General features: G+C 43.2%; 1 protein-coding gene across 2 annotated transcripts in view; it reads right to left on the bottom strand.

The window, feature by feature from the left end:
* PTPRT (protein tyrosine phosphatase receptor type T) overlaps positions 1-12,634 on the bottom strand; it is a 734,376-nt gene that overhangs the window by 18,579 nt on the left and 703,163 nt on the right. For both annotated transcript variants that reach the window (XM_073309805.1, XM_073309804.1), the window contains 6 exons: positions 9,366-9,442; positions 8,630-8,666; positions 7,177-7,274; positions 5,351-5,467; positions 3,716-3,870; positions 525-660 (listed from right to left, as the gene is read on the bottom strand). In XM_073309805.1, the coding sequence (XP_073165906.1) occupies positions 525-660; positions 3,716-3,870; positions 5,351-5,467; positions 7,177-7,274; positions 8,630-8,666; positions 9,366-9,442 (620 nt within the window). The remainder of the gene's footprint in view (positions 1-524; positions 661-3,715; positions 3,871-5,350; positions 5,468-7,176; positions 7,275-8,629; positions 8,667-9,365; positions 9,443-12,634) is intronic.

Raw genomic sequence — 12,634 nt, 5'->3', positions numbered from 1 at the left:
AGTACAAAAATAAATTTTAAGAGCCCTTTAAGTCGACCAAAATGGCTTTGTCGTGTCGAGAGGTGCAGGGTTAAATCGACCTAACGCTGGTAAATTCGACCTAAACTCGTAGTGTAGACCAGGGCTAAGGGTTCAGATATTACCATGATAAGTGCAGTATAATAGAAGAGCATAAGGCATGGGGATTCTGATGGGTCAATGCATGCTGCAACATGTGGAAACCTGGTACAATGACACTCAGCAGGACTCATGAGATAGTTTGACACAATGCAAGACAAAAACTGAACAAGGCACCAACAGATGGGTAACAAGGTGCACAATTTATCCTCATGCCTTGGGTACACTCAATATGTGCCTGTACATGGGAACATTTAATACATGCCTACTCAAGTTTAGCTACAAAGAATTCCATGTAACAACCTGGTGGCGGAAACAGGCATTGATTTAACTCACTGATGGGCTCCTCTTGAGCAGAGGCTGACAGGAGGGCTGTAAAACAAGAGAAAATAGTTGCTGGCACCTACCTCTGTCTGTACCAAATTGACCCTCTGGGATCGTAGCTCTCGCACGCAGTTAAATATGTCTACGACACCTTCATTCTCTGCCATGTCAAGCATGATGTCAATGGCAATAAAGCACCCTGTCCTTCCAGCACCAGCGCTGCAAAAAAGAATGAAGCCCTGATCAATAGACCATGAAGAGGCAGGGCTGTCAAGAGGAGAAAAAAAATCTGTGTGTTACAGGCACAGGTGTCTTCCTTCATTAGCTGCCCCTCTGTACTGAAGGACTGGTCTTCTGTGTTGCTGAAATAGCATGAGACATAGGGAGAGCAAGGCTAGGTGGTTTTCTTGGGAAGGGGAAAAGAGAGAGGGGTAAGAAGAAAAATTGTTTCTTGGACACTAATAGGAAGATCAATGAAAAACAATATTCTAGCCCTGTCCAGCAATACTTCCATAAGCACCCGAGCTACAGAACATCTGACTCTGTTGTGAACTGAGACAGAGAGGAAACTCATGCTCTTGTAATTAGAGGCAGCTTCAGAAAATATATTTTGGAAGGGGTTCTCCCATGTGACTTTTAAAAGCACTCTGCCATACTCAGGTGCACATGTTGGAAAGGAGGGGCCAGTTCTCTACTTGCAAGATCCTTCTCCCATTTTAGCTGGTAGGAGTTACATTCGGTACATGGAGAACTGGACCTGGGGTGGGGAGAGTCCAGGGTGGGAATTGTGAGACTGTAGAGAAGGGAGCTTTGGGTTACTCAAGTGCTTAAATTTAGAACCCCCACTGCTTGTGAGACTTGAAACATTCACATGAATGGTGTTGTCAATGAGCCCCCTCTCCCACTGGGGAAGTCATCTGAGTTGTCTAGGTGTGTCAGATAAAGAGAGGAGGAAGTTTCTCCCCATTATCCTAGAGGAAAGGGGCAAACTCAGCTAGAGCCAAGAAAATTTTTGATGTATGAAACTCCAAACAGTGCTGTAAAGCAGGGAGATATGAATGAACATGAATTAATGTGCCAGATTAATCAAGAGCTGAACGGGGGAAGATATTTTTCATTTGCAGAATTTTAATGAATAAGTGGCATTTCCTCTCTCTTTATCTCTCTACTTTTCAAAATTTTAACAAATAGTTATAACATTTCTATATTTAGAGGTCACTGGCAGTCCATAAATATCAAGCGGTGACATTATCCAGCAAGGCATTGGTAGGGAGAATTTGGTAATTATCACTTAGAGCTAGTCATTAAAATTCAAAAGCAGATAAATAACAGAGAGCGAATGGCATTTATTCATTAAAATGTGAAGGATGAAAAATCTCTCCCCTCTTTCTCAGCATTGCTGAATCAGGACCAGTCTCTTTCAAAGGCCAGGCCTGGGTCACAGCTCTGAAAGAGCAGATAGAAACCCAGAGCTACCACCTGCCAGCTCCTGGGGTTTCATTTGTATTTTACTATAAATCTGTCTGCCTGCTAAAAACAGAGGGATTCATTTATTTCCCTTTTTGGGGTGGTCTTGGAATTCATTCTCTCTTCCCTCTTGCCTCATACATGCACTCCCTAAGAGGTATGGGACAACAGTTGTAACTGGCTTATGGTTGATTTGGTTTGGAGGGGAAAGCACGGAACAGCAATTGTGTCCTCGGACCTTGCTAGCTTGAAGTTCCATCTATTCCTCTTCCATAAACAGATATGTTTGCGTGTTTTGTTGGGGTGGAAGCATTGGGGAAACAGCTGCTATATACTATTTCTCTGTTCTGGTAATGTCTTTCTTGCAATGGGATATTGGCAACTCTTGTTCAGTGGTTGGAGGCCACAGTGCTATTATATGTCTATATTAATGCAAATACAAAATCAAATGCAGCTCAATTTTAAAAAAAAAGAATGGATAATTTTGTGACTACCACTTGTATCTGTCCTCACTATGCGGGGTTACCAAGACATCAGCTCATCGTCACACGGTTGAAGAAGGGACTTTTCACCCCATCAGACATTATATAACTGGTTATGTGAATTTTGGAGGTCTGGTGACTCTCTTTAATGCATCTGGCACTGACCTCATACTGGATTTGATGGCCCACTAGTCTGATCCAAACTAACAAAAACAGCGTTCCTATGCTGCAAGGACTTCACTATGTTCCCCAACACAAATACTTACCTGGAGTCATTTTCTAACATTGGCAAGGGTAAGGACTGACAAGTCTGTCAGCAGGAGGCTGTACCTGAAAGGCAGCATGGGTGAGTGGATAGGGAACTGGAGTCAGTCAGGAGATCTGGAATCTGGCTGCCACTGACCGGCTGTATGACCTTGCCCAACTCGCATTACCTCTCTGTTACCCCTGCCCTTTGTCTGTCTCACACATTTTAGCTTGTTCACTCTTCCAGTCAGGGACTGTTTTCTCAAATGTTTGTACAGCGCCTAGCTCTAGGGTGCTCCAGTCTCAGCTGGGGACTCTAGTGGCTACTGTAATACCTATCATAATTATAACAATAACCTGTATAATGCTCAGAGTTAGTGAGCATGTAGTCCAATATTTTGAGCCTTCCCTCTTCTTAAACAAGCAGGTCTTCCTGGTACACTTTGGTCTAAGTTGCTCTTAGGAAGCTACATGGCAGATTTCCAGAATGAAATTAAACTCCCAGGCTCTGGGCTAAGTGAAGGCTAAAAACTATATACAATATTTGGCATCTCCCACTAGGCAGGGGAGCAGGAAGACCGATATCCTGGACTCGATCTTGCCAGTGGCTGAAGAGCAAAAGTAGAAGCTGGGGTACAAGTGTGTACATGCAAAGGTGGTTGAAAGTTCCTTCACTTGATGCTGCTCTAAGTTATGCCAATTGTCACAGAAGGGTGAAATTGCAGCCAAGGATGGGTATCCCAGCCATGCACCATTTCCCTCTGCTACACCAGCAGCATGGAGGGCACTGGGCTAAGAGCCCCTATGGCACCAGAGGATCCTCTTCATTGGAGTGATCCTCCCTGGGCCAATGATGCCAGTTCCACGGCCAGTTTACACCAGCAATGAAGCATAAAGCAGCCACTGCACAATGGAGAACCTGTTCCACTGTGCACAAGTTCACCTCTAAGGCCAGCAAGCTGTATCATTAACAGCAAAAAGTAGAGAGGTGATCACTAGGTTGAAAGAAACAGGAAAAACTTAAGGGGACTGGGACAGAAATGAGCAATGACAGACAAATAGACAGACAGATTGCATACCTGCAGTGCACAACTATAGGCCCCGCCTCAGGCGGATTGAGGAACTTCACCTGCCGAACAAAGCCCAAGAGGCCTGTGGCATAGCAAGGAACCCCGTGGTCTGGCCAGCTGGTAAAGTGGAACTGCCGAATCTCTCGGATCTCATGGTAGCCTTTCTGAGGAGACAATGCAACCTCTATTTTTCTTCCTTCATGTCACAATCACCGTATTTCACTGCATTCTTTACTCATTCAGAGGGCTGAACTACCATTTAAACATAATTATATAAAGCCACATTTCACATACCACTTCTCACTTCTGGAGATTTCAAGGTGAAAGATCAAGAGATTTCACCTTCCACTACAACTGAAGTGTATCACATAAGCCTGAGGATTATGAAAGTGGTTATCCACTACCCATTCACAGTGTATTGTCTTAAATGCAATTTAAAATTAGCTCATCAGTAACGTTATGGGGTAACTTCAGTGCCAGGGTACCTTTGCTCAACCACACCTGCAAAGAGAAACCACTAGTGGTACAAATTCCCAGCTCATTTCCACTCTAGTATCCAGTCTGTTCCATTAATTTTTTTTCCGATGAAGTGAATGTAGTGCTAATGACGGACAGGCCTGGAGACTGAAGGCCATAGAGCAGTTAAGGCACAGGCTGCAAAAGAGAAAGCTTCCCAAAAATCACCCATCAATGCATTTCAACCCTGAGAAGGAGGGATTGCATCTAGTGCTGAGAGGGTAGGTATGTTGTTTCCATACCCATCCTTGGCCTCTGGTGAGGCTACAGACAAGGACATCAGTCACTGTCTGTTCTGATACAGGTACCTGTTCTCTAGGAACTGGACCATCACCACCAGTTTACTCCACACACATGCTGCCAAAGAGCTTCCACTTAGTTACACCATTTTGTCGCTGACATTTTGGGCTATGGCACAGAGATTGCAGGGTTCCATATTCGATTACCAAGCCCTTTGATCTGCCAGACCTGTCTTTGGTTATTTCTTGCCAAACAGTTCAGTGGTTCAACAAAATATGAAATCAGGGCACTAGAAACTGGAACATATTCCAGTGTAGCTGTGATGAGGTTTAATGAATGGTGTGAGTTTTCTTAGAAAGCTTTAAAATTGCTTATCAAGGGTGTGAGGTGTGATTTGGGCAGACCTGCAATGGTCTGTTATTTAGGCTTCCACTTTCCACCGGTGCTTCACAAAAACCTTCCACTAAACTGCAGATTTTGGAAGAATATACATATTTAAACCCTGAACGTTATTTTTTATTTGTTTTTAAAAGGGCCTCTGCCTGGGATCTAATTTTACTGGTGCTTTCCCACCCCCCACCCGCAATTTGCCAGTGTGAATAACTATAGTCACTATTCATGACATGTAGACATCCACCTACTGGATTCATAGATGCATTTAGACATTTGAGTGCTATGAATTGTATCCACAGTTATTTATGCTTTCATCTAATTGCTGATATGAACTTGGAAGATGCTTCATAAAAATCGGATTACTAAGGTAGAAAACAAGTCAAAATTTAACCCTCCCATATCCACAAGCTTCCTGGTGATGTCTGTGTGGAACCATGCTTCAGATCCTAAGTGAGGTGTTATGTCTGAAGTAAAATTGACTGGGGACTTCCTTACCTTTTGTACAGTAAATGTGCGTATGACGTACTCTGCCAATGGCTCTGTCTCAATTAATGTGACTTTAATATCTCCATAGACCTCTGTGTCATCTGGCCAGTATCTAACACATTTCACCTACAAGAAGAAAAAATAGACTGTAGGGATGGGTGCGGTAATGGATTGTGTAATTCAAGTCCAATACAAAAACTGGATCTTTAGTTAATGTTCAAAGAAGTTCACTTAACTGCATAAAAATGTTTTTACATTTGTAATTATTTCTAACATTGTGACTGGGACTGAAATCTGGAGCCCTGACATACTGAAAGTGAGTCTGTTCTCACAAATTTCTCAGCCCAGTTTTGCAGACATAATTGTTTTGACCAATTCAGAGCAGCATCCACATTTCTGAGTACTCATCAGAAAAAGGACCCAACCTTTTCAGTTTTGCCCATCGGTACCAACACATTTCAGTAGCCTGGTGGCTACTTGAAACAGAAACACTGAACAAGGCTGACAGCAGCTGCTCTGACTCACATGGCTACATCTGTTGTGTGTCCTAATCACAAAGCATCTATAGTATAGTGGAGAAACTAACAGCTCAAATACCACCCTTATGCCCGTGGTAACCTCAATCTGGTCAACCCCTCCTGTGTCAGCCGTCTGCCCCTCAGTGTCAGTAAACGAGCAGTTTCTAGAAAGGAGCTCCCCATGTAGTAATTGGCATTTCTGAAGAGATTACTTCAGCATGCAAGGAACCAGTATCCAGAGTAAGTGGGATATGGGGATAATTCTCTCAACATTGTGGCCCAAATAAATTTTTGAAGGAAGGATTTCTGAAACCTCAAACAAGTAAAATTATTTAAAAAAGGGGGTGGGGAGAGAGAACTGGACATTGAGGCGAGAGGAGCTAGGAAGTGGGGAACATAGGGGAGCAGGGTAGGAAACAAGGGTGGGATAAAAGAGATGGGGAAATATGGGATAGAAGACATTGTAATGGGTTAAGAAAAGGAGGAAGTAAAGGCCATTTCAAGGCCATGCAATTTGAATAGGGATTATTCCCTTTGAATTGCTGGGGAAGAGCAAACCCGAACCTTAGTTAGGCTTGCTAGGATCCTCAGAAACAATTAGGCCTACCTGACTGGCACAGCTACTTGGCCCCTTCCAAACCCATTCCCTGGAGCCACAAGCATCTTGGTTATCTTTAAAAGCATAGATTTGCCATGATAAGTTCTCCTATCCTGACTCTTTATACCCCTGGCCCTTGTTTCCACCATTCTCTTTGTACATGGCGCCTAACTGGCGGAGGTGGGGGCGCAGATCCAAACCTTCAAAACCTAGCACCTCTGCTATTCACCATTGATACACTGATCCTTCAACAGTCACTGAGACCAGATTAAAGAAATATCCCATATTCTTGCTCATGTGAACTTTGCAGATAAAGAATAAGTCACATAAATTACACAGAACTCTACTTTGTTTCTGTAGTAAAAGGGTCAGTTTCTCAGCTGGTACAAATTGGTGTAACTCCACTGAATTCAAGAGTTAAACTGATTTATACCAGCTGAGGATCTGGCCCAATATATTTGCATCTAGAGGAAATAAAAACACAATGGGGAAAGGTGCTTACCAGAGATGAGGGGAAGCAGCTAGGAAATAAGAAAATTAGAGTGCAGTTTTAAAGAAGAAACCTGAGTGGTTTAATCTATTATCTTGTTCTTCAAAGTGTAGTCACTGAAAGGCATTTACAAGATACTCAGAACAGTAGAAAGTTACTACGTCTGCTACTATTTTGGCTGCATCTGGTGAGGAAGTGGTGGAGAGCACTGGGAATACAGCCTCCTTACCCTGCCAACTTCCACCAGGTTGGTGACCATGACAACACTTGCAGAATTCTCCTGCCAAATCATTCTCCAGAAATCCTTAACCGTCTCTTGCATGGGACCTGGGGCAGGAGAAGGGAGAAAAAAGGACATCTTAAAAGGGTAGGTTTAATGCCAGCAATCCTTTTCAGCTGTTCTCTGCCTACAGCCCTGTTCACCTTAAATCTCACCCTTCTTACAGGGTATTTCCTTGATCTTCAAGGTGACATCCACTGAACAATACTGACTTGTTTAATAAAACAGATACTCTCTCCAGCAGGGCGGGTGAGATTTTAAGGCTCCAGGACTGCAGAAACTGTGGTGATGGATGCATTATAAGTACTAGAGAGAGATACAGTACGCAAATAGATACATATGATCAATCCAATACATTATGGATGTGCCCCTGTGGCTCTGGGGTTAAGTCACCACAGGAAGTTTATTAGGGCAGAGCGTCTCTGAGCTTGCTTCTCCCTCCTCCCGTACATTGCAGATGAAAGCCTGTTTCCTACCCCAAACCTGTGTCTACTATCACTGTCTCTATGCTCCACCCTCCAGATTCCCTGTACAGCTCTACTCCCTGTACCCGTGTGACCTCAGTCCTCGTCTCTAGTCTGCTTGTATGTATTAAAATCTACCATTGCATAGACATGGAAGGGGCCTGGGAGCAGGCCAGTTCAAGGGGTGGCATAGGTGCAAGGTAGGAGGGAGTGGGCATAACTGGTGGTGAGGGAAGGGGTCCTGGCAAAGGGGTATGGCTGGTAATGGTGTAGCAGGGAATGGGAGGGCAGTAGGGACATCAGGGCTGTGTAGAGGGGAAGCATGGAGAAATAGATATCAATGTTCATAGCTAGCAACATGAATCTTCACGTTGCTGGTATTTTTAAGTGGTGGGAAAGTCCCCCACAAAATCTTCACCAACTTACAGGTGAGGCTGCTCAATTACATTTTCTATCTACTTAGTCCACTGCAAATCCAGGAAGACACCAGTTATGGATGTAGTCATAAACACACCAACCTCCTCCCACAGGCCTGACCATGCAAACAAACACACTCTCAGATTCTTCAGCTCCATAACAAACTCCCTTTCAATTCTGACCCACCTTAATACACAGCCAATTCCTCAATCACATTCCAGTGCACAACTTACTCTGACCTCATTCTTCCTGGACAAATGACTCATTATTGACTTGACTACTACCCATAGGTTTAGATGTTCTTTATGTTAATCTAGCTCTGGTTGTGCATTTGAGTATGTTTCAAATATCCTCACAAGCAGTGTACTGGAATGTGTCTTATTTTATTTTCTGTGCTTGAATACCACTCTATGCTTACAGATATTAAAACACAGGAGATTTACTCTGGCAATGGCTCTTGGATTAGCTTAGCACATCATTGTCTTTAGAGAAATAGTTAGATGCAGGAGACTGCCACTTGCCTTGAGTTGCAATGTAGTGACGAGGCCGGTGGTATCCCTGGGAAAATATAAGAGAAGGGAAAACAAATCAGGAAGGTCCATAAAAATCACACGTCAGAGTGAGCAAACTGGCATGAATTTTACTTCTTCTGGCTAGAATCAGCTGTTGTGCTGTGAATGAGGCACGAGCACTAATGGGTACATAGAAACCCTACATGAGTCACATGGTCCCTTTGAGGAATTACAAATGGCAGGAACTGCTTTAGTCCTCTTTAATAATTCAACTACCATGAAATGTTTGGAGTTTTCATAGCATGGATTTGATGGTACCAGAGAGAAAACAAGAATGAAGCAGTTAATCTCTCTCTAAGGGTCTCTCTACACTTGGAGCTGAGAGGTGTGACCCCCCCAGCCCAAGGAGACATACCCCCACTAGCTCTCATCAAGTTGGTGCACTAAAAATAGAACACAGTCATGGCAGTGCGAGTGATGGGAGGGGCTAGCTGCCCCAGGTACATGCCCGCCAGAGACCCCAGACGTGCGCTCAGGGCAGTTAGCCCATCCCGCTGCTCACACCGGCATGGCTTCATTGTCCTTTTAGCACACTAGTGCACTGAGAGCTAGTGTCAGTATGTCTCCTCAGGATGTGAATCTCCCCCTGGCTACTCGTGTAGAGATAGCCTAAAGAGGTACCACACCCACACGCAGATATGCTGATATGGTTCTCTGTCACGCAAGGTATGTACCCAGCCCTTACATCTATGTAGTTGGCGTTTATGTAGTCTGAGTGAGGGTCTCCATCCAACAGCTGCAGTCTCACTCTTGAATGATCATCTGAAAGATGAAAAGAAAAAGAGTCAAGTCAAAGATGAATAAAAGTACTAAGTGTTTCATGTGTGGTTAAGTGGAGAAGAATATGGCTGTCCTAAGGCAGTGGAAAACACAAGTGGGCAGATGTACTATAACTGAGCTTTCCATTTGCTGCTTTTTGGTTAATTGAACATATACAGCTGTATCAAAGACCATCATGGTGCTATCCATAAATTTGTCCATGATTTCCTTTTGGTATTTAAGGTGTTACCTTTACATCCTGTGGTTACCTTTTATTTATAGTAGGCATTTATTATTCACTGAAGTTAATATAATCTGTTATGAGATTTACACATAACATGAACATTCTTCATTTTCTGGATCTCAGCCTTCATCCTCTTAGGGTATGTCTTCACTACTTGCCAGGTAGTGATCGATCTATCGGGGATTGGTTTATTGCGTCTCATCTAGATGTGATAAATCGATCCCCGAATCAATGCCTGTACTCCACCTTGGCAGAAGGAGTAAGTGGAGTTGATGGGGGAGCCGCCGCGGTCAACTCACTGCTGTGAGGATGGCCAGGTAACTTGAACTAAGATACTTTGACTTCAGCTATGCGAATAGCATAGCGGAAGTTGCGTATCTTTGTTCGAACACTCCCCTCCCCCCCGCACCAGCATAGCCCAGGCCATAGGGAAGTGTCCAGATCACAAAAGCCAACACCACGCTTAGAACTAAATGGTAGCTTTCCTGGTCTGCTCAGAAGAGGGGCCAAGGATTGACAGGACTAGGGAAACTGAGGTGAGAGTTGAGATTAGGATTGTTACAGAAGAGAAAAATAAATGAGGTCACAACAGAGGTATTCAAAATACTGAATATAAAGATGGTAAAACAGTCACTCCTATTTACCTCTCTCATCATATGGAGAAGAGCTCTGTGAAGCTTGAAAGCTTGTCCCTTCCACCAGGAGAAGTTGATCTTACTTCACCCACCTTGTCTATCTCAAGAAACCAATTTTTTTACCTCACCCACCTTGTCTCTCTCAAGAAACAAATTTTTCAATTTTCAATAGAACTGAAGAATACAAAATTTAAAACTGATACCAAGGAACATTCTGTTTACATGGGAATGTACACAGCACAATGAACCTATATAACTCATTGCAACAAGACCACACTGAGGCCAAGAGTTTAGCAGTATTCAGTTACTTTAGATAGGGTAAAAAACTGCATAAACCAATCTCTGCCTGAAGTTACAAACAAACTTCTCCATGGGCAGATTATTCCCGAATTTTGCACTTGAGGATTCTTCCACCTTTCTCTGGAGCAACTGGTGCGGGCCGCTGTCAGAGACAAGATACATTAATGCACTAAGAGTAATACTAGTGTTCTCATAAAGCATCTATAGATTTTTAAATGCTTTACAAAGGAAGGCAAATATCTTTTCTTTTAAATGGGGAAACTCAGACACACAGAGATGAGGTAACCTGCCCAAGATCACACAACAGGTCTGTACTAGAGATGAGGTTAGAACCTGGGTCTCCTGATTCTTAGAACGATTCTAAGAATCAGGAACGATTCTTAGAACGATTCTAAGAACGATTCTTAGAAAGATCTTTTCTTTTAAATGGGGAAACTCAGACACACAGAGATGAGGTAACCTGCCCAAGATCACACAACAGGTCTGTACTAGAGATGAGGTTAGAACCTGGGTCTCCTGATTCTTAGAACTTTCCATTACTGGACCACACTATCTTAAAAGCCTCTAATCTCTGGCAAGCTAAGCTCAAGTTCAAATCAGAGTGTGGGTGAATTCATTTCACATCACAAAATCACCACACATTTTAGCATGAGTGGGAGCATCTGCTTAAGAGCAAGCTCATGCCTACAAAATCCAGGGCTGTGAGAAACTGCTGAAACATTGTAATGACATTTTTTATCATTTGATTTTGCCATATCATCTTCTACCCTTGTGAATTAACATAACTAGAAAAAATTACAAAAAATTGGCTGTAAACCAGTTTTACTACCAAGTCCAAACTGAGAAGGATTTCACAGAAAATAGTTCCATTCTGGAACACCAAATTCATCATTTCACACTTGTGTCAAAATTCCCATTTTTGAATAATTGTGACTGTCGGTGTGATTATTTCCACATCTCGTTTTGACACTAGAGTTATCCCATGAAGTGGAAGCTGTACAGAGGCATGGGGCAATATTTTCAATGAGGTGAAGACAGCAGCCAGGAACAGAATGTTGTTCAGTGAGGAAGTCAGGAACATAAACTAAGCTCACCCCTTCTTGGATTTAAAAGGGTTTTTATTCTGTACCCATCCCTGACACATACTTTTTATTTTTATGAGCTGTGTTGCTCTCCATGGTACCGACTCAAGTCTATATTTTTCTCCACGTAAGAAAATTCTGACTGAATTATTTATGCTTCATTTGTGCTCTTTGACAGTAGCTCAAATGCCTTTGCAGAAGCTGTCCTTTCTGCACTTTCCATAATTTTATATATTTCAGTGATGTTCCCTCACAATCTTCTCCGTCCCAAAGGATATTTCAAGACATCTCTTTTTTAAAAAATTAGTTTCCCTGTAGGATTCTCTTTGCCTTCTGTTCTGTATTTTCTATTTCTATGGACCAAATTGTGACTTTGAAGTCCTGGTCTGTTTTGGAGGCTGGAGGGACTGCACTGCAGCAGGAGTCCTGGGAGAATTCTGGCTGACTCAGCTGTAATTACTCCCTGGGTACCAGGAACAGCACTTCCCTTTGACAGAAGGCATCCCACTCCATGCTGGGTTATATCAAGTGGGGACAGTGTTCAGCCCAGGGGAAAAGGAGAGGGAAAGACTTGTTGTGCTGTCGTAGACTATCAGGCCAGAAGGCACCATCATGATCATCTAGTCTGACCTCCTGCACTTGCAGGCCACAGAACCTCACCCTCCCACTCCTGTAATCGACTCCTAATCTCTGGCTGAGTTACCGAAGTCCTCAGATCATGGTTTAAAGATTTCAAGTTACAGAGAATCCACCTGTACAGTAGTTTAAACCTGCAAGTGACCTATGCCCCAGGCTGCACAGAAAGGCAAAAAAAAAAAAAAAGCCCGAGTCTCTCTGCCAATCTGACCCAGGGGGAAATTCCTTCACAACCCCAAATATGGCAATCAATTGACCCTGAGCATGTGGGCAAGACACACCAGACAGAAACATTGGA

This window comes from Lepidochelys kempii, chromosome 13 (genome assembly GCF_965140265.1).
Source record: "Lepidochelys kempii isolate rLepKem1 chromosome 13, rLepKem1.hap2, whole genome shotgun sequence".
Lineage (NCBI taxonomy): Eukaryota > Metazoa > Chordata > Testudines > Cheloniidae > Lepidochelys > Lepidochelys kempii.
The sequence above is the reverse complement of the archived record's forward strand: the minus strand, read 5'-3'. Positions and strand labels throughout refer to the sequence as shown.